We start from the raw sequence: 21231 nt of genomic DNA, 5'->3' as shown, positions 1-21231 counted from the left end.
TCTTATATGCAATATACAGTTAGATCTTGATTTCTTATCCAATCTGAAAATCTCAGCCTTTTAATGGAGATATTCAGACATTTACATTTAATACGATTATTAATATGGTTAAGGTTAATTCATCTTGTTCTCTGTATCTTTATTTTTTGTTCCCTTTATCTTCTTTCTCTGCCTTCTCTCTAATAGACTGAATTTTTTTATAGCTCCATTTAATCTGCTGTGCTGGCATATTAACTACAACTCTGTTATTTTTGCAGTTACTTCAGAGTTTATAGTAAACATCTTTACTGTATCAGTCTACTTTCAAGTGACATTAAACTACCTTACGTTTAGTGTAACAACCTTACTAAACTGTATTTCACTTTTTACCCTTGTGGTAGTGCTATCATACGTTTTATTCTTAGACATGGTATGGATGCTACACTACATTGTTGTTATTTTTTGTCAATTATCTTGGAAAAATTCACATAATATGGGGAAAAAAATCTTATTTTTACTCATGTAGTTATCATTTCAAGTGTTCTTCTTTCCTTGGTGTAGATACAGATTTCATCTGGTATCATTTTCCTTCTGCCTGAAGGATCTCTTCTAACATTTCTGGTATTGGAGGTTGGATGGTGATGAATTCTTTCAACCTTTATGTCTGAAAAAGTCTTTATTTCACCTTCACCTTGAAAGGTATTTTCATTGTATAAAGAATTCTAAATTCATAGTTTTTTTTTTCTTTCTATATTTTAAAGATGCTGCTGCTCCATTTTCTTGTTTGCATTATGTTTGACAAGAAATCTGCTGCTATTCTTACCTTTGGTCCTCTGTATTTTATGTGGTTTTTTTTTTTCATCTTGATGCTTTTAAGATTTTCTCATTATCATTGTTTTAAACAATTTTATCTTATACCTTGATATAGTTTCTTTCATATTTCTTGCACTTGAGCATCGTAGATATGTGGGTTTGTAGTTTCCATCAAATCTGAAATTTTCTCAGCCGTTATTTCTTCAAATACTTTTTTCCATCTCCATCTCTTTCATCTCTCCTTGGGGATTTCCGTTACACCTCCCCTGCTCAGCTTTATTGAGATATGACATATAACATTGTATAGGTTTAAGGTATATAACATGAAGATCTGATATATGTATATTTTGAAAAATAATTACCATAATAACGTTGGTTAAAATGTCCATCACCTCATACAGTTACCTTTCTGTGTGTGTGTATGGTGAGAACATTTAAGGTAAACTCTCTTAGCAATACAGTTTGTTAACTACAGTCACCATGCTATACATGAAATTTTCAGAACTTAACTCATCTTATAACTAGAAGTTTGTACTTTCTGACTGCCTTCACCCATTTCTCCTACATTCTCACCCCTGGCAATGACCAATCTGCTCTCTGTTTCTGAGTTCAGTTTTTCTTATATTCCCCATATAAGTGAGATCATACAGTATTTGTCTTTCTTTGACTTACTTTACCCAGCATAACACTTTCAAAGCTCATGTGTTTTGTTGCAAATGGCAGAATTTCTTCTTTAATATTTGCGTAACATTCCATTATGTGTGTCTCTGTGTATGGATATACATATACATGTGTATATACACATATATGAACAAATATACACAAATATATACACAGTTATACATATCTCAGTTTCAAAAATATGTATCTCACATTTTCTTTGTCCATTCACCTATTGATGTATGCTTAGGTTGCTTCCATATCATGGCTATTGTAAATAATGCTGTAATGAACGTGAGGATGCAGGTATCTCTCAGAAATAACCCAATTAGACTTACGGTAGGTCACATGAAGTTGTTCCACAACTCACTAATGTTCTACTCACTTTTTACATTTCTTTTCTTTATCTGTTTTATATTTTTGGTAGTTTCTATTGCTATGATTTCAAGTTCATTAATCTTTTCTTCTGCATTGATCTGCCATTAATTCCATCCAGAATATTTTCCATCTCATACTTTGTAGTCTTAATTTTTAAAAGGTCAACTGTCCTTTCAAGTATCTTCCATTTCTCTATTTACGTTTCTGAACATAAGGAATACAGCTATGATCAGCATTGACTGAATCATTTACCTCCTCATTACAGGTCATATTTTCCCACATCCTTGCATCCTTGCAAAAAACTTTGATTAGAGTCAAGACATTTTGATCCTGTTGGGTACTAGATATTTCTGCATTCCAATTACTATTCTTGAGCTTTGTTTGTAATGCTGTAAGGTTACTTGCAACTGTCTGATTTTTGCAAGGCCTTGGTTTTGAAATTTGTTAGGTAGGGCTGGACTAATGTTCACTCTAGGGCTTAGTATTCCCCACTACTGAGTTCTTCTGTTTACTCTATCCAAAGCCTAGTGAATTACAAGGATTTTCCCAGTCTGGTTGGTGGGAACAGGTACCACAACTAGACCTGTGTGATACACTATTACCTCTAATTTTTTCATATAGTTCTTTTCCCAGCATCAAGCAGTTTCCTCACATGCATGCGTTAATTAATACTCGACTATGCATTCAGGGGAACCTCTGTGGATCTCTGGAATTTGTCTCTATGCAGTTCTCTTCTCTGATACACTGTGAATTCTAGTGACTCCGTGTACATGCATGCTAAGTCACTTCAGTCGTGTCTGACTCTGTGCAAACCTATGGACTGTTCATAGGATTCTCCAGACAAGAATACTGGAGTAGCTTGCCATGCCATGCCCTCCTCCAGGGAATCTTCCCAACCCAGGGATCAAACCTGCATCTCTTATGTTTCCTGTACTGGCAGGTGGGTTCTTTACAATTAGTGTCACCTGGAAAGCACTTCTAGTGACTTTGGTCTTTCCCAAATCTTACCTTTATCTCCTTAACTCAAGAAGTCCACCAGGCTCTGCTTAGGTTCACCCTCCCTGTACTAGTCTGAACTCTTCATGTAATACACTAGGACAACTGAAGGGCTAACCTTATTTATTTCTCATCTCTAAGATTTCACTGCTTGATATTCAATTATTTTTTCCATTCTTTCTTATATTTTGTCTATTTCTTGGTTGTTTCAAGTAGAAAGCAAATGTGTTCCCTGTTCTTCAACTTGGCCAAGGCAGAAGTTCTAACACATTTTCACTGAGTAAAACTTGCAATTTCAAAAACACTTCCATTTTGACCTATAAAATATCAGTTTCTTATGTTTCAATCTAATATTATGCCGTTTCCAAAGAATGTGAGAGATTTTGATTAAAAATCTACAATGAAACTAGTTAAGACTTGTTTTTATTTTCCAATTGCTAAGAAGCTATCATAAACTCCTTTAAAAACATTTTGTTGCCCTATCACCCATACAGTCAAAAATTTTGTCTTATCTAACAGAGTCAAGATATATAAGCAACAATCATTCCTTATGTATAAATTCTCTTCTATCTAGTTAAACTCACCAAATAATACCATATCTCATGACAAAGTTTCTCTGCACAAAGAATTGGGGCCACAGGCTCAACTCAGCTAGGCAGAAGGAAACAGCATCTAATATATCAGGAAATCAACTTCTAATTATACAAACAAGACATCTATTTTTCTAGAAGCTTCCAAAATGAAAAAGTAAATTCACTTAAAAGATTTGTAATTAGATATTAGAGAATTAGGAAGCAGAAAATCAAGATAAAGAGAAACCTGTCAAGCAATCTATAGCGGGACCGTTTACCCACCTTATTTTCTCATTATAGTCAACCTGCACACAACCCTATCTCACCCCAACCATAGGTATGGGTATGTGGGCATGTGACCTCTTTTTGGGTACCTGTGCATAAAAACATTCCACTTTCTTAAAACATGGTAGATCATTTTATTAAGTAAATTTAAATATGATTCCAATCCATGTCAGTACAAGCCAAGAACTGTATTTAAATTTGAAATGTACTTTTTTTTGGCTGTACCATTTAGCTTGCAGGATCTTAATTCCCAGACCAGGGACTGAAACTGGGCCCTTGCAGTGAAAGTGTGGAGTCCTAACCACTGTACTGCCAGGGAATTCCCAAAACATATTGTGTAAAAATGAAAAAGCCTCATTCAGAATTCATGCTCAGTGAAAAAAGAAACAAATGAAAAAAAAAGGAATCTTCCCACATATGTATCTAAACTTCCATATATGTGAACACGTGTACCTAAACTCACATACAGACACAAATAGGAAGAAATGGTAACTAGGGGTTAAAATAGGTGAAAGCTTAGCACTGTATACTTTTTATACTCCCTGAATTATAAACCATGAGGATATAACTACCTACTCAAAAACAAATGTAAATAAAACAGGTGAAGAAATTGGACTAAATCACAATTAGAAATAAACCACCATCCTAAATGACTCCAAGAGTACCCAAGTGCTATTTTGCCTTTTTCAAATTCATATATAGAATGAACTAAAACAGTTTCACAAAATTTCTTAATAGGAATCACTTCAGTCATTAACAGATTTGGGGATCCAATATGATTTGCTGAATCAAGCTTTCTCAGAAAGACAATAATCTGCATCAAAAATACCCCCTGGTGATTCTTATCAAAGTTAGGCAAACTCTTAACTAAGATTAATTTCCCAAAAGAACAGCAACTTTGCAATTAGACAATCCTAGATTCATTTCTTGGCTTTTCCATTTACCTATGTGATTTGGGATACGTTATTTGGACACTTTGTGCCTGTTATCTAGAAAATGGAATCTTTCCAAGGATGCTATAATGATTAATCTATGTAAAGGGTGTGGGACATAATCTTTCTTATAATGCTTAATTTTATCTTGCTTCCTTTAAAAAAAAAATACCTGCTATATAGATACCCAATAAATATTTGTTTCCTTTCCTCCTATACCCAAATTATACAGATGTTGCAATATATGTCAAATTTTAACAAAGTTGTTGTTGAAGCAGTATTTATTAACCACTAATCTTTTCAAAGACAAACTTTAATATAAATGTCACTTTAGCTAACTTATTACAGACAAGTATGACAAGTTTCACTCACTTTTTAAAGAATACTCCCATCCTATCTTTTATATACACGCAACAAAATGAATTAAAAAATACTACATTTTATCTACTTTGCCTTAATTCAATTACAACATTCCTACAATAATTTCCCTCTCAAAAAAACCCTCTAACAGTTGTACCTCTGTTATGTTTCTCTCTCGTAATGAAGCCAACTCATATGGATCCACAAAAAGTCCTGTTGGGATGTACTGTTTAATTAAGAGTCGGCAGGTCTGTAAGTCCTCAATGCTTTCTCCAAATTTCACTTTTGTTAACAGGTCTCTGTAAGACAAGTATATTTTAAGTAAATATCGTCATTCAATTTTTTTTTCTTAAGAATTCATTCAATTTTTAAACAAGCTAATATAACAAACTTAAATTCAAATTAGTACAAATATTATATTTCAAATTAGTTTTTCAAAAGAAGATCATAAAGTCAAATGAAATATTTATATCACATCAGAATCACTCATTATATCTTTCATAAATTCATGTCATAGTCACAGTATAGTATTAGTGTGAAAACAGACAAACATCAATGGGAAAGGATGGAGTCCAGAAACAGATACACAGTTTTAAAAAATAAAGGTGTCAATATAATTTGGTGGAGAAAACATTATCTTTTCAACAAACAGTGCTAAAACAACTGTGTACCTATATAGAAAAAACTGAACTGTGACCTCTACCTCATACCATACTACAAATATTAATCTAAAATAGGTTATAAACTTAAATGTAGAATTGTCTCAGCTTTCTCTCTGGAGGCTTATTTTGGACCAAGTGCAGAGAAGGAGGTCCAAAGCACGATGGTTTTGCTTAAGTGAGAAAACAGGGATAGAAGATAGGGGAGGCTTAAGCAGATAGAAGTCACAGCACTATGCTCCAGAGAGGAAAGATCTTTGGACAAAGAGTTCTAGAAGTCTGAATTGGAGTCCCCTTGAATTTTTATTGAATACTAAAATAAACATGAGTAATATGTAACTCCACAAGACTGGACAAGGAATTACCAAGGAACTGAAAGATAAGAAATTCTGAAATTTCACAAAGACACTGCATTCCACCAACCAAAGGATAGAAACCAAAGAGTTCAGCAGAGATCCCACTGAGATAGAAAGTAGAATGGCGGTTGCCAGGGGCAGGTGGTTGGGGGATGGGGACGAGGAGTTACTGTTAAGAGGTACAGATTTCAGTTTTGTAAGATGAAGAGCGGTCTATGGATAGTTAGTAATAATGGTAACACAACAATGGGAATGTCCTTAATGCCACTAAAGTGTATGATTTAAAACAGTTAGGACAGCATATTTTATGTTACAGGTATTTTACCACAATTAAGATAAATAAAAGTGTAAAAAATATATGACTGATCAGAGCAAAAGTAACAACAATATATGGCAGGTTTGTAACATAAGCAAAAAAGCATAAAGTTAATTAACGTATGGCAAGAATAGCATATAGGAGAAGAGAAAGAAATGAACTATTCTGCTATAAGATTCATGCATTATTCATGGTATGAAACAGTATTATCTGAAGGTAATTTGTGATAAGTTAAAATTGCAAGCCCTAAAACAACTAATTTTTTAAAAAGAGAGAAGTATAGTTAATAAGTCAAAAAATGGAGATAAAATGGAATGATCAAAAAATATTCCATTTATCCAAAAAAAGGCAAGAAAAAAGATTAGATGATACAAATAGAAAAAAATATAGAAAAGAAGTAGCAAGATGGGTAAATTTAAACAAAACCAACCAAATCTATATTAATATTAAAAGTATATAGTCTAATCACTCCAGTTAAAATATAGAGACTGACAGATTGGATGAAATAGCAACACTTAACTATATGCTGTCTACAAGAAATGGCAAATATAAACACAGATAAAAGTAGAAGGATGGAAAAATGTATGCAAATATTAATAACAATACTATAGAGTGGCTATATTAATACTGAAAAAGAAGACTTTAGGACAAGGAATATCGCCATGGATAAAGAAGAATATCACAGAAAAATAAAAGGGTCAATCATCAAGAAAATATAACAAGAAAATAAAATATAACAATAATTTATATATAAAATATAACAATAATAAAATATAAAATATAACTGTGAGCACCCAATAACAGAGCGTCAAAGATTCCTGTATTTTACATCAAAGTAAAAACTGGTAGCACTATAAGGATAAACAGACAAATCCACAATTACAGCAAAAGATTTTGATACCCTTCTCTCAGTAATGGATAGAGCAAGTAGAGAGAAAATCAGTAAAGATACAGAAAACATGAACCACCTTTAATTTAGTTGATCTAACTGACAATTATAGTAATAGAACATTCTAAGTGCATAAGAAAAACTATATGATGAGCATTAAAAGAAGTCTCTAAAAGTTTAAAAGAACTGAAATCAAGCAGAATATGGTCTCTTAACAACTTGGCATTAAATTGGGAGTCAACAGGAGGAGATACGGCCTCCTCCAAGCCACAGCCTCAGCCTCTCTTGTCCTTCAGACTATGCCTGGTATCTGCTGCCAGGTAGCCTTGGTTCCACAGACCTGCATGTATGGTTTCAGGTTTCCATACCTCCAGAAAGAAAAACTGACACCCTGCAACCTGGGAATTGATGTAAAAGACTGAAATTAGGCACTTCTTTCAAATCTGAACATGGTTAATCAAGGAGCAACAAAACCCAAGGGGTCAATACTGGAAATAAAATATGCCAGTTCAAACTAGTATTTCTGGGAGAGCCTGCTGTTGGCAGATCAAGTCTGGTGCTTCATTTTGTGAAGGACCAACTTCATGAATTTCAAGAGAGTACCACTAAGGCTGTTTTTCTAAGCTGCATGAAATATGGGACATGGGATACAACTGGTCAAGAATGATTATCACAGCCTAGCAACAATTACTACAGAGGAGTACCAGCAGCCATTAGTTGCATGTGATATTGCAAATGAGGAGTCCTTTGCAAGAACAAAAAACTAGGTTAAATTACTTCAGAAGGAAGTGAGTCCTAACACTGTCATAACTTTACCAGGAAAGTAGGTCGATCTAGAAAAAATGGGCTGAGATTTCCAGGAAGCGCAGTCCTATGCAAATGACAAGGTATTCATAAAGACATCACCTCGAACAACAATGAATGTAAATAAAATATTCACAGTAATAGCTAAAAAGTTGCCAAGGAATGAACTACAGAATCCAGGACCAAATTCTGCCAGAGCAAGAGCAGCAAACCTTACTGAACCCATTACAGTCAACCAGCGGTCAGTGGCAGGTAGACTGTTCTTCCGCTTTCTAAATGGTAGCAGGGGAATTGGAGCATTAAACAAGTTTAGTATGGCTTATAATAGAGTCAAGTTTCTAATATAGAATTATTTTAAGTGTTTTGAACTTCATTTTTAATAACATGCATGTGTCCCTGACTAATATTTCAGAAACAGATGGAGAGAATGAGAGCTGTGTGTTCATCTATTTCACTGGCACATGAGGGGAAATCATTTCTCATCACCAGAGATACAGACAAGTGACTGGACCCACAGGGAACCAGAATCCACAGTTCTATGAAAAAGATCTGGAACACTCTCTAAAGATACTTATACTTAGCCACAATATTCAGGCTAACAGTAATTTTTCCTAGTATCTATATTTAAAGTGTATGTTCCACATTTTAACAAATTATTCCAAAGAAAATAGTCCTGTATCTTCAAGGAGAAAAAATGAACATCAATAGCATATAAACTATAGCCAGATCTATTATTTTTTAAATGAAAAATTAAATGTAAACCCATCTTGTTTTAGGAATATGAAAAATGATAAGAGCATTTAATGAATCGTGTCCCCTCAGACATATGAGCTTATCAACAAAACTGAAACAAATCAGGTGGCTGTGATTCTGTTTAGTCACTGCTAGCCATTACATATGTTTTGTTGTTTAGTGGCAGAGAAGGAGCTTTTGCCCTCACTGGACATAATAGTCAATACACCAACAATTACGAACATTCAAACTTATTTTAAAGTCCATCTTCAGCTGTGCTGTAAATAGGGTAATACATTGTAATTTCCATGTTGTTCAGTTGCTAAGTCGTGTCCTACTCTTTGCAACCCCATGAACTATAGCGCTCCAGGTTTCCCTGTTGCTCACTATCTTCCGGAGTTTGCTCAAACTCATGTCCATTGAATTAGTGATGTCATCCAACCATGTTTATTACTCTTCTGTAATACTTAAAGAGCTGCTTAAAAGTATGCAAATGTATAGTTACTAAAACAGTTAAATTTTTTCCTTTTCTCCCCCTTTGAAAGGAAAGGGCTGTTTTAATATTTTACTGGGAAAGATTGGGGGCAGAAGGAGAGGGGGGCGGCTGAGAATGAGAAAGTTGGATGGCATCACCAACTCAATGGACATATGAGTTTGAGCAAACTCAGGAGATAGTTAAGGACAGGGAAGCCTGGCATGCTGCAGTCCATGGGGTAGTAAAGAGCTGGACACGACTTACCGACTGAACAACAGTGAACATGCAACATCTTATCATCAGAGAAACAATATATTTTAAAAGACAAGAGATCTTCAGGACCTCCTTCCAAGATGACATTAAACCAATCAACCAACCAAAACATGTTGGATGTATTAGTTAATCTTTATAAAGTTATTCACCTGTATTACCTTCCAGTTCACATTCTTAATTTTGCTCACAAATAGAACACATAAATTTCACCAAAAGACTTGTAGAAAATCAAATATACTACAACTATAGTATCCTCTGATCCACTTATCCAGTAACTCTATAATAGAAATAGAAAATGAAAGTTGCTCAGTCATGTCCGACTCTTTGCGACCCCATGGACTATAAGTACATGGCATTCTCCAGGCCAGAATACAGTTCCCAGAGACCAACAGTTTCTATCCTGTGCTCACAAACCACAGTTTTAGTAATCTGGCCTAGAACTCTGCCCAGAATCCAGAACAACTAACTAACTTCCAGATTAACCAAAGATTATAAACAAGTTCAGCAATAGTTTAAGCAAGTTCTCCTACTTCAAAGAGATATAATTCATCAGAGAGGGGAGACTCTAAATTAATTTACAGTTACAAAGGCCTTTTTATACAATTTGTTACTAATAACTGCTTGAACTTTCCAAAGTGGGAATAAGTCTTCTTGACTAAGAAGACAGAAATAAGAGGGACCATAAATTCTACCTTCTATAATATGTTAATATTTCCTCATCCACCCTCACAGCAATACAATACCTGCTAAAAACTAAAAACAAAACCAAAAAGAGCCTTTTTAAAAAAAAACATGATTGTTGGCATTTTCTGAAGGTCTCAAATAACTGAGATTTCTAGTTTCTGAAGCTTTTCTCATGGGTTCTGTCACTCTTCGTTGTTGCTTTTAATACTGCTTTTTAAAGTACTTAGAAAATTTAAATTACTTTTTAATTACTGCTTTTTAAAGTACTTAGTACTAAGTACCTCAGTACTTAGAAATGGACAGCTACTTTTGTTGTCCTGAAAGTCTCTTCAGGCACTTCTTTCTTCCTTTCTGGAATCAGTTATCTCTCATTCCTCTTGAAGATACATCCCAATTATGTTAAAGAAAGAATTTATATATACTTGGCATAATCACCCCGATACTGCTTAAAATGTATCTGGAACTCTATCAAAAACTTCCTTTCAGAAGTGAATTCTCTCCCAAAAACAGTTTTATACTTTATAGTTACATCTCTTCTTTGAAACGATATTGCCCAAATTGATCACCTATCTCAATTACTAATAATAAAAGCTAACATTTCCTGAGTATATGCTATGTGACAAGCACTACATTAAGGAACTTGCCACATATTCTCTGATCTAAACCTCACAACCCTAATAAGGAAATAATTTCATTATCTAATTTCATCAGTAAGGTAACAAAGATTTAAGTAACTTGACTAAGGGTACACATATACTAAATAATACAGCTACATTGTTAGACCAAATTTATTTGAATTAAAAACAAGCAAACAAACAGAAAAACCAAGTTCTTTCTACTACACCTCCTAGCCATTCACATGTAGCCTAAAGTTGAAGAGTGAGAGTGAGGTGTTTTAGTTTAAGGTGAATGAAGGGATTTAAAAAATAAATGTATCAGAATTCATAAATCAAATATCTGAGAATAATTTCAAAGTAACCACTCTGAGAGGCCTTAAAGTTTGGGAATCTCTTATGGAACAGCTTCCACAACTTTTTACCAGTCTTTTAAATATCTTCAATATTGGCAATATTCATTTTTGAGAATAGTTTCTATTTTGGAAATAGTTTGGTCTTTGGAACCAAGTTTTGTAAATCAGAAATAGTGATTTAGGGTGGTATCTTAGTACATGAGACTATGGCTTTGGAGTATGATAATCCTAAATTTCTATCAGAGCTCTACCACTCTAAACTCTACTTAAAGTCCCTGAGCCCTAGTTCCCTCATCTGAAATACAAGAAAGGTATCATCTACCTTACAACCATTGTGAAGATTAAATGGAATATGTATACATAGCTTCTGTCTATATAAATAAATAATAGATATGTACAGTAAATAATAAATGTTTGTTTTCTCCTCTTCTCCACTGTTATTTTAATCATTGTTTCAAACTATGAACTGCTTATCTGTCAGTTATAACTTTAAGAATGCAAATGATTTTTTTTCAGTTTATCCTTTCAGCTATCAATTTTTGGTTTTAAATTACATGAAATTGTATTTTCATATAAGTCAATGGGCAACTTACCTGTGGAAACCATCTTTCAAAACTTCTTGTCTCAAAATAATTTCAGAACAAGTGGCCCTTATACCTATAAGAATGAAAAGATTTTTTTAAATAAAATAAGCATTCAATTGAAAGAATATTTAAATAATTAGAAAATAATTATTTGAATAGACTTTAATTGATTGGAAAATCTAACCAACCTAAAACAAAACAAACACCCTTAAAACTTAAGCAATTTGGGCTACATATAAATCTATTTCTAGTGTAGCATAGGGGTTAAAAGCCTTGACTTTGGTGTTAGATTGGCTAATTTCAAACAACAGTCTGTCACTTAATAGCTGTGTGACATTGAAGAAGATAGTTTCTCTGCTAGTTGTCATGAGAATTTAATATATGTGGAAGCACTGGGAACAGGGTCAACCACAGAGCACCCACTCTAAGTGTTTGTTATTTATATTACTTTATTCAGGTGATCACTGGACATCAAAAAGAACAGAATGGCAAAAGAGCCAGGAAACCTCAATTTTAATCCTAGCTCACTGAAACTGAGTATCAGATACAAACTGGCAACTTCTACATTCTATCATCCACAAGTAGAAAAAAGAAGAAGGTACATTTATGCAGTGTATAGACGCTGAGAGGGTTTAAAGAAAAAACAAAAACTGGAGGCTTTTCAAAGGTTCAAAGGGTTCCTTTATAAACTTAGAATAACCCGAAATTTCACTAATCTGACTCCATGCAGAATTTAGACATTAAAACTGTTACTCAGTGTCAATTTCATAAAATTTAAAAATTCAGCTACTAATGATTACCAAATCAGCCCAGGCACCTTGCTATGGAAATTTACTCCATTCTGAAAAGCTGGAAATGTGTGAGAACATTAAAACAAACATGCAGAAAAATCATACACTATTGTTATGTTGTGAATTCCATTAGATGTATTCCTGAGAAGACCCCCAAAAAATGAAGTGGAAAGGAAACATTTGAAATATACCAGAGAGGGAAGGAAGGGGGAAACTATGAAAGATAACATTTATTAAATACTTATATGACAGATTCTCTACTTGGGGTTTTCACATGTATTTTAACTTTCATGATCTAGAGAAACAGGCCAGCAAAATTACTGCCATTTGTACACAGGAGCAAAGTGAAGCCACCCAGTCGTGTCCGACTCTCTGTGACCCAATGGACTGTAGCCTACCAGGCTCCTCTGTCCATTGGATTTTCCAGGCAAGAATACTGGAGTGGGTTGCCATTTCCTTCTCCAACACAGGAGTAAACTCTGACATAAATAGTAACTGTCCAGGTCATACAACTAGGTAAGTCACTGATTAGAAGTAAGATTTGCCTGACTTTTAAAGCCTAAGGTATTTCAGCTCTTCTTGCTATTTAACAAAATCCTTAATTACTTTGGAGAAGCATATATCGTCCTTTCCCAAACAAATAACTTACAGAATATCTCTTGTAAAAATTCAGACATTTCTTCAATATTTAATTTTAACAGAGGTGGGGGAAGGGTTTATACCTGCCTATAAATTAAACTAGAAAAAAGGTCAGATTAACAGGCTTAAATTCTATGGAGTATAGAGAATGGTAAATTTCATTTATCTTGGGATGATAGAAAAGCTAATTTACAAACAGTATAGCAAATACTAGATTATGATTTTTAAGGCAAAGGTATCATTTTCAAAATGAATTTGTTGCATCTGAATTCACTTAAGATTTTTACTCTTAAATTTTACTTTACTTGGTTTTTGTGGCCTGAATTGGCTCTGGAAATTGACCCCCTTTACAAATTGCTGTAAAGTCTTTAGTTATCAATAAGCCCAGTTGTTTCAAAATTATTTTTGGCCTAATAATTCCTTCTTCGAATAAATTTGAGAACCTAATATATAAACACACAAAAGCAGAACTGCACCGATTGACAGGTACTAATCTAATATCCTGGTTTTAAAGACAGTTTCCGTACTGGTTTTCCTGGCGTGTGTGGACTGACTTTTCCTTCCCTACCAAACGTTATCACTTTATTTTAACTACTACTGCACTTACCCGTTTCCCCTACTACATTGCAAGCTCCACGATGGCTGGATTCACAGCACCTAGCACAGCACTTCTGCCCACGAACTTGAGCACAAAGAAGTGAAGCGACTCACTCACCCAGCCCGGAGTCATAAAGAAACCCTAACCCAATCCAGTTTACTATCAAACATATTTGTAAAACAAAATTAGTCGTCCTCCCCTTTCCACGCTCCCCGAGTGTAGGTATTCTAGATTGGGGCACTTAGGCTTTGTTGGTCCCGCAGTGGTGAGAAGCTTCGCATCCCAAGAGCACCCCAAAATGTTTCACGGCTGTACTTGACAACGTTTTAGTAATAGTGCTGCCAGTCCCTCCTCAGAAAGACAAAGCCTGCCTCTCCAGAGAACCAGGACTGGTCACAAAGAATGAAGACGGAGGCGGTGGGAGGTGCAGGAACTTGCAGCCTTTGTTTTTAAACTCCTTCTACTCACCCCACAGTTCTAGGGTCGCGAGAAGCACGTTTGCAAAGCGAGGAACTGAGAGGTCTCGGGAACTTCGAGTGCTCCCCACCGTCTCAGACCTTAACCCCGCCCCACTCCCAAGGCCCAGCTCCGCCCCTTACCGGCGACGACGCGGGTGTTGTTGAATGTTGTGGCTGGCGAGCAGGTGAACCCAGCCGCCTCCCAGAGAAGCAGCCAGGCCACTGCCCTGACGGCCACCGCTGGGGTAGCCAGGACGCCGGAGAACGCGCGCCCCGGAAGAGCACGCGGGGATAAAATGCTATCGGAGGAACGTGCACAAGGTTCACACTGCTCCTAGAGCGCACTGTCACGGAGTTTGGGACCCGGAAGGAAGATTCGCTGCGCGCACGCCTACGGTCCTGTAGTTTCCCGGCTCCCCGCCCCTAAACGTTCCGGGGGAGCGGTAGGCCGTCACCAGCACCTTAGTCGCCCCGCCCCTCGCCCTCACGGTCGGGGGCGGAGCGAGGAATGGCGCAAGCGCAGTGACGTGCACTAGAGCAGTTGCTCTGGGGACAGCTCCGTGGACCCCGAGTTTGACACCGAACCCCGCACGCTGTCCTGGGAACCGCCTAGCCGAGCTCCTGGCATTCTCCTCCACTTCCAGGTATTTGCCGATGCGATCTTCCTGCCAGAGAATTCACCCTACAGTTACGTCTGCGAAGCTGGCTGTCGTCTTTTTCTACAGCGCCAGGCTTTGCCTGGCCTTAAGGTGAAATTAAGTGCTCCTAGGTGCACTACGGTTGGTGGACAGGTTTTAGACATTGACCTGCAGAAGATGCATTTTCTGTACTTCTCTATGGGTAAGAAAGTCAGCCTTACACTAGTGGGGGGCATGGATAGGGAGAGGATCGTCTACCTGACGGCAAAATCCGTACATTCTTAGATGCTGTGGGCCATCTTTGGCAAGATATACCAGTCACTGATCCCTGGGGAGGAAAGTATTAATGTCTAGGAGAAAAACGTGGTAAATGTGTCGTCTGTCTTCATGAATTGAATATGTAAGCAGACCTGGAGAGTATCAGGTGCAGATTGGAGCAGAACGGAGGGCCCTAGGATGGATGTCTTAAAGACGAGAGATGGCAGAACTCAATGGCGTCAGTCGTGTCCGACTCTGCGATCCAATGGACTGTAGCCCGTCAGGTTCCTCTGTCCATGGGACTCTCCAAGCAAGAATACTGGAGTGGGTTGCCATTTCCTTCTCCAGGGGATCTTCCCGACCCAGGGATCGAACCCGTGTCTCCTGTGTCTTCGGCATTGGCAGGCAGGTTCTTTACAACTAGTGCCACCTGAATACTACCTAAAATTCAATATAGCAATATAAGCATGCTGTTAAGAAATATAGAGATAGATTTTGGAAGAAACATTTAAAAGAATTGAAATTGATTACCTATGGAAAGGGGACGAGGACAGGACGGCAGTTCTTTGTTATGAGCCTCATAAAATTATGTTACATTTTAAACAGAACAGAAACAATACTTTAGTAAAAATAAAAGTTTAATTTTAAAAAGAAAGAAAAGAGTGTAGTCATAAAACTTCATTATTGAGCATCACTTGCATGCATTATTAATACAGTCACGTGAGTGTGTGGAATCTATATTGTGCTCACTAGGATCTTCTAGAAAGTTTACTAACAAATTTTACTGAGGCAAACTGGGAGAAGTATTTGTTTTTTAAAAAATGAAGGGAAGGAAAGAGATGGAGAAGGAGGAGGAGAAGGAAAAGAAGAAAGAAGGGAAGGGATGGGATGGGATCACTGCATCAAATCAGAGACAGAACTCAATAATTTGACAAAGCTGTTCTTTATATATGATCCATTTCCTAAGAGTAAAAATTCTCAGTCCAACAGTAAGAGCTGAATAATATAGATTATGGTATATCCATAGAACAAAACATTTGCAGTCATAATATAAGTTTGCATTTTAGAAAGACATTAAGTTTGCATTTAAAGAAAAATTACATGGGTTATTAAATTTAAAAGACAGGACATAGAAAAGAATGAAATAATGCCATTTGAAGCAACATGGATGGACCTAGAGATTACCATACTAAGTGAAATAAGAAAGAGAAAGACGACAAAAAAAAGGAAAGAAAGAAAGAGAAAGACAAACACCATATAATACAGTGTATGTGAAATCTAAAGTATGACACAAATGAACTTATCTACAAAACAGAAACAGACTCATAGACATAGAGAACAAATTTGTGGTTGCAAAGAGGGAGGGGGTTTGGGGGAGGGATGATTGGGAGTTTGAGATTAGCAGATGCAAACTGTCATGTATAGAATGGATAATAAGGTCCTACTGTATAGCACAAGGAACTATATTCAATATCCTGTGATAAACCATAATGGAAAAGAATATAAAAAAGAATGTATATGTGTATATATGTTTATAACTGAGTCACTTTGCTATATAGTAGAAATTAACACAACATTGTAAATCCACTATACTTCAGCAAAATAAATTTCTTAAAAATTTAAAAGGCAGGAAATAGTATGTATCAATACAAAAACATACTAAAACTATGCCTAGAAAAAAGACTGGAAGGACTCAGGGATGCTTATTATTTTATATGTTTCTTCCTCCCCCTCCCAACCCTACAATAAACATCTGTTAAGTAACCCTGTTTCTACTGTGATTCTCTGGCAGAACTGAATTTATGAAGGTATCATCCCTTCGCTACTTTACCTCTAGGTTCTTTGACATTTGCAAATCTTCCTGAGAATACCATAGTCACATCTAAAGCATTCCCTGCATTGAGAGCAGGGAAGAGGGAATGAAAAATATTAACCTTTAAAATAACTTTTTCTTGTAAGTGAAAAAACATCATGTAGTGAGACAAATAAGTTAAAATAAAAGCCATATAAGCTTTATTGCCTTGAAAATGTGAAGGCTGATTCTGCATTAGGTCTGCCTTCTTGATCAGATTTCCAGACTGTCAGCACTTAGAGAAGGTACAGGGACTGTGTCTTCTTTTAATACACTGAATCAAATAATGGAATACCTAATCCAGATATTGTGTTGGGGATAGTGTGGTGAACTTTAGACATGTTTCCTGTCCTCAAGGAGCATACAGAATAGAAGGGGGAAAGATAGGTGATTAAATAAATAGTTACCAGAAACTCAATGAGGAAAAAAAAGGCAAGAAACTCAATGAAGGACTTCCCTGCCAGTTCAGTGGTTAAGAATCTACCTTCTAATGCAGGTTGCTCCCTGGTCAGGGAACTTAAGCGCCTACATACCTGTGCACTGCAGCTGAGGACACTGCAATGAGGACCCAGTGCAATGAAAAACCAAGCAAGCAAAAAACACCTCAATGAGTAGAATGATTGGGGAAGTACAGGAGCGGGAGGTCTGGTCTGGGGAACCTCTCAGGACGTAATGTATTAAAAAGATTTAAAAAACTCTTAGTACCTTGACATTGAGGGTGCTTGTACATACTTGTTTAATTAGTAAACAAAAAAAAGATCCTGTAAGTTGATTCTTGGGCTGAGTTAGGTGTTCCTACAGTCTTTGGTTAAAAGTACAGTGCACTAAGAGATCCAAACTGAATTGCATTTTAGGCTCATGTCTGAACCAGCCTACATCCCTCAATGAACCAGGGATTCTACAGATTGAGGATAACCCAGGGCCAAACTGAACTTTCAAGATAGCTCTTGAAATACTGAGCTTGAACTGACCATGTATCTCCAGAACTGGACTAGAGCCAGATTTACCGGGGAGGAAAAGCAGGGAGGGATGTGATTTACCCAACACTTAACTTTTTTTCCCCTTTAGCAGGAAGTCATTATGTGACTAACACATTGTCATCAGATTTCCTCTGATTTACCGTGAGGTGTATGTGAGAATGATGTGCACTGCCAAAAAATGTGGAATTAGGTTCCAGCCTCCGGCTATTATCTTAATCTACGAGAATGAAATGAAGGGGAAAAGTCGCCAGCGCATCATGCCAGTCCGAAACTTTTCCAAGTATTCAGGTATCTTATGTTTTATCTTGCCTCTTATCATAAATACTGTCTGAGTCAGTTTATAAGAACAATCTGAGTCTCATGTAATGTAGTGATATGGCCTTCAGTTAGACAGACCAAGGTTCAAGTCATGGCTGTTAGGGTGGGTGTGTAAATTTGGCTAAATTACTTAATCTTGGTGAGCATCAATTTCCTAATCTGTTAAAGGAAATTGATAATCCCACCCTTTCAGGTCTGCTGTGTGAGTTAAATGAGATAGCATTATTCAATAATATTAATTCCCTTCTCCTCCTCCAAATGTGTTTTTTAATTTGTAGTATTGATATTTCCTTAGTACCAATTCTAATATCTAAAGCTGTAATACTACTTTTTCTTCTCAGACATTTTCTTCAGTTGGAAGTACTTAACGTCTCCTCAAAGTGATTTTAAGTTACAGAAATAAAAAATATATTGATCCTTCCCCCATCACACTCAAAGCTGGATGTAAAGAAATAGGTCTGTAACTTAATTCATTCCCAAAAGCCACTTAGCTACTTGACTATAATGATAGGTAATGCTTTCAGTAATTTGTGGTGTTGTGTGTGTTATAATAGTTCTGTTTCTTGATCCTAGATTGCAGCAGAGCTGCTGAACAATTAAAGAATAATCCACGACACAAGGGTTACCTGGAACAGGTATCACTGAAGCAGCTAGAGAAGTTATTCAGCTTTTTACGAGGTAACTTGTGGGGGCAGAGCCTGGCAGAAACAATGGAACAGATTCAACGGGAAACAACCACTGATCCTGAGGAAGACCTGAACAAACTAGATGACAAGGAACTTGCCAAAAGGAAGAGCATCATGGATGAACTTTTTGAGAAAAATCAGAAGAAGAAGGATGATCCAAATTTTGTCTATGATATTGAAGTGGAGTTTCCACAGGATGAACAGCTGCAGTCCTGTGGCTGGGACACAGAGTCAGCTGAAGAGTTCTGATAACCAAAAACTGGGAAAAAAAAATTATTGAGTAGTAGAAAATGCATATTTATACAAGACCATAGTTTGGTTGTAGAAAAATCCGTAAAGAACACAGTACGTATTAGGTCACATTTGGATTGACAGTGTTACTTTTCCAGACCAGGATATGTATAGCATCTACTATGTAGGTGCATGTGGAATGTAGGAAAACAAAATATAGGGATCTGCCTTTAAGGAGCTTATAGTCTAATTGGAAGATAAGTCAAAAGCTTGTGAAAAGCTAATTTAATGGTGTTAGGCAGAAAAAATATTAGTTCCAAATACTTGATAAAGGCTGGAGAGGATCAGAACCTAGATTACCATAGGGTAGAATAGTCAGGAAGGACTTTGTCCTTCAGTGGCAAAATGGTATTTTGCTGGCCCTTGAGATGGTAGTATTTGGATAGAAGCTTAGGTAGGATTCCTGATTAGAGAAATTGGGAGGAAAAAAAGAGGGATGTTGCGGGGGATTGGAGAGACATAGGAATTAGAACATTTTATTTGAGGAACAGTAAGCAAATTATAATGTGATAATATTGGAGGACATGATGATTACTAGGGGATTATCCTGTATATATTGTCTTTATATGTATTTAACTCTGGAGTAGATGAGAACTCCTGTAGAATGCTCTGTGGCTGCAAATGGATATAATTTGATGGACAGCAGGGGAATTCTGGCCCCTCTCCCTGCCCTAGTGTCAGGAATTATATGCTCAAGACATCCTGAAACCTGAACCTCTTCTCATAAATAAGAAGCTTGTTCATAAAATGGGAAAGCTACCCATAATAAATGAACATAAGTACTGCCAGTTTAGGCCTATTCATGAGTTTGTATCTACAAAGAGAAGATCTTTGTTGTACACGGTTATATATGTACAGATACATCTTTCTTCATATTAGAATATTATTTAATTGGTAGAAGTCCTCTGTTTTCTGCAAGGAAATTAGTACTCATGAAATAAAGTTATAAAAATTACTCTTTCTACCTGTCTATCCCTACTCTTTTTAACATTAAAAGTCTCATTAAAAAGATCATTCTTATAGTGGTATCACCAAGGATTTAAAATGGCCATGTCTCAAATGTTTATTTGCCAAAGGCAGCAAAAGAACTTTCAGAGCTGGAGATCCTACCTTAACTGCGATTACTTCACTGTGTAGATATAGATGATCTACTTCAAAAGTTGGCTTTGGGTTGTTTTCCCCTTTCACTATTACAAACAGTACCGTAGTAAATAATCTTCTACATTCCCCATCTTGCAGAACTGTAAATGACACCTGGAGGGGAATTGCTGGGTTTGTGCATCCGGAATTTTAATAGATACTGCTAGATTGTCTGCCAAAGAGTTCCGTTCACTCATTCAGTACTTAATGAGCACTTACAACATGCTAAGCCTCTACTGTTCAAGAGTCTGAGGGTGCAGCCTTTGATAAACTACAGTCTACTTGGAGGGGAGAGACGATAAATATACACAGAATAATGTCATGTGATGACTGCTTAGAGTTAAAAACAGAGTGAAAAGAGAATGATGGTATGGGTGCCGCTGTTTTTGACAGGGACTTCAGAGAAGGCTTCACTGAAGAGGTGACATTTGAGCAAAGGCTTAAAGGAGGTAAGGAAAGATTGATGTGCGTATCAGGGGTAGTGGAGAATGGGACGTACATAGGTCCCCAGGGCTGGAGTGTGCATGATATATTTGAGGAAGAGTAAAGAGGCTAGTGTGGCTAAAATAGAGTAAACAAAAGAAAAAATGGTAGGAGATGAGGTGGAGTGTATTTTATCAATGCACAGTGAGTATATTTTTGTAAGGTTGTAGCAATTTATCAGCAGTACATAAGAGTACCTATTTTCCCTACACACTCATCGAAAGAGTTATCAAACTTGATCTTTGTCAATTTTATAATTTAAAAGTGGTATCTCCATTGTTTTAATTTGCATTGCTTTTATGATGAGTGAGACTGAGTGACTTCATACACTGTGAGATAAGCCTTTTTTTAATGAAATAAAAAATGTTACATCCTTCACTCA

General features: G+C 36.4%; 2 protein-coding genes and 1 pseudogene across 10 annotated transcripts in view; 2 read left to right on the top strand and 1 right to left on the bottom strand.

The window, feature by feature from the left end:
• PIGX (phosphatidylinositol glycan anchor biosynthesis class X) overlaps positions 1–15120 on the bottom strand; it is a 23681-nt gene extending 8561 nt beyond the window's left edge. Inside the window, exons 1-5 of the mRNA XM_020887944.2 lie at positions 15100–15120; positions 14599–14868; positions 14345–14537; positions 11727–11790; positions 5133–5274 (exon numbers count right to left, since the gene is read on the bottom strand). Coding sequence (XP_020743603.2) covers positions 5133–5274; positions 11727–11790; positions 14345–14537; positions 14599–14868; positions 15100–15120 — 690 coding nt within the window. The remainder of the gene's footprint in view (positions 1–5132; positions 5275–11726; positions 11791–14344; positions 14538–14598; positions 14869–15099) is intronic.
• Positions 7645–8346, top strand: LOC110133785 (ras-related protein Rab-5A pseudogene; annotated as a pseudogene).
• CEP19 (centrosomal protein 19) lies at positions 14447–21231 on the top strand. 9 transcript variants are annotated; one of them, XM_070466183.1, is made up of 4 exons: positions 14447–14847; positions 15250–15504; positions 18020–18219; positions 18823–21231. In XM_070466183.1, exons 3-4 carry the CDS (start codon positions 18090–18092, stop codon positions 19182–19184), a joined length of 492 nt encoding a protein of 163 aa, XP_070322284.1. In that variant the 5' UTR covers positions 14447–14847; positions 15250–15504; positions 18020–18089; the 3' UTR covers positions 19185–21231. The 9 variants fall into 9 exon arrangements, with proteins under 9 accessions (XP_070322284.1, XP_070322283.1, XP_020743563.1 ...); XM_070466182.1 differs by having other exon boundaries at positions 14447–14952; XM_020887904.2 differs by lacking the exon at positions 15250–15504 and having other exon boundaries at positions 18023–18219.

This window comes from Odocoileus virginianus, chromosome 4 (genome assembly GCF_023699985.2).
Source record: "Odocoileus virginianus isolate 20LAN1187 ecotype Illinois chromosome 4, Ovbor_1.2, whole genome shotgun sequence".
NCBI lineage: Eukaryota > Metazoa > Chordata > Mammalia > Artiodactyla > Cervidae > Odocoileus > Odocoileus virginianus.
Note: the sequence above shows the minus strand (reverse complement) of the source record. Positions and strands in the feature narration are given on the sequence as shown.

What these genes read in the sequence shown, in the direction of transcription:
- CEP19 (XM_020887904.2), top strand. Translation starts at nt 18,090, where the DNA reads ATGATGTGCACTGCCAAAAAATGTGGAATTAGGTTCCAGCCTCCGGCT. An exon ending in AAACTTTTCCAAGTATTCAG is followed by an intron (nt 18,220 to 18,822) that starts GTATCTTATGTT and finishes TCTTGATCCTAG; the next exon opens with ATTGCAGCAGAGCTGCTGAA.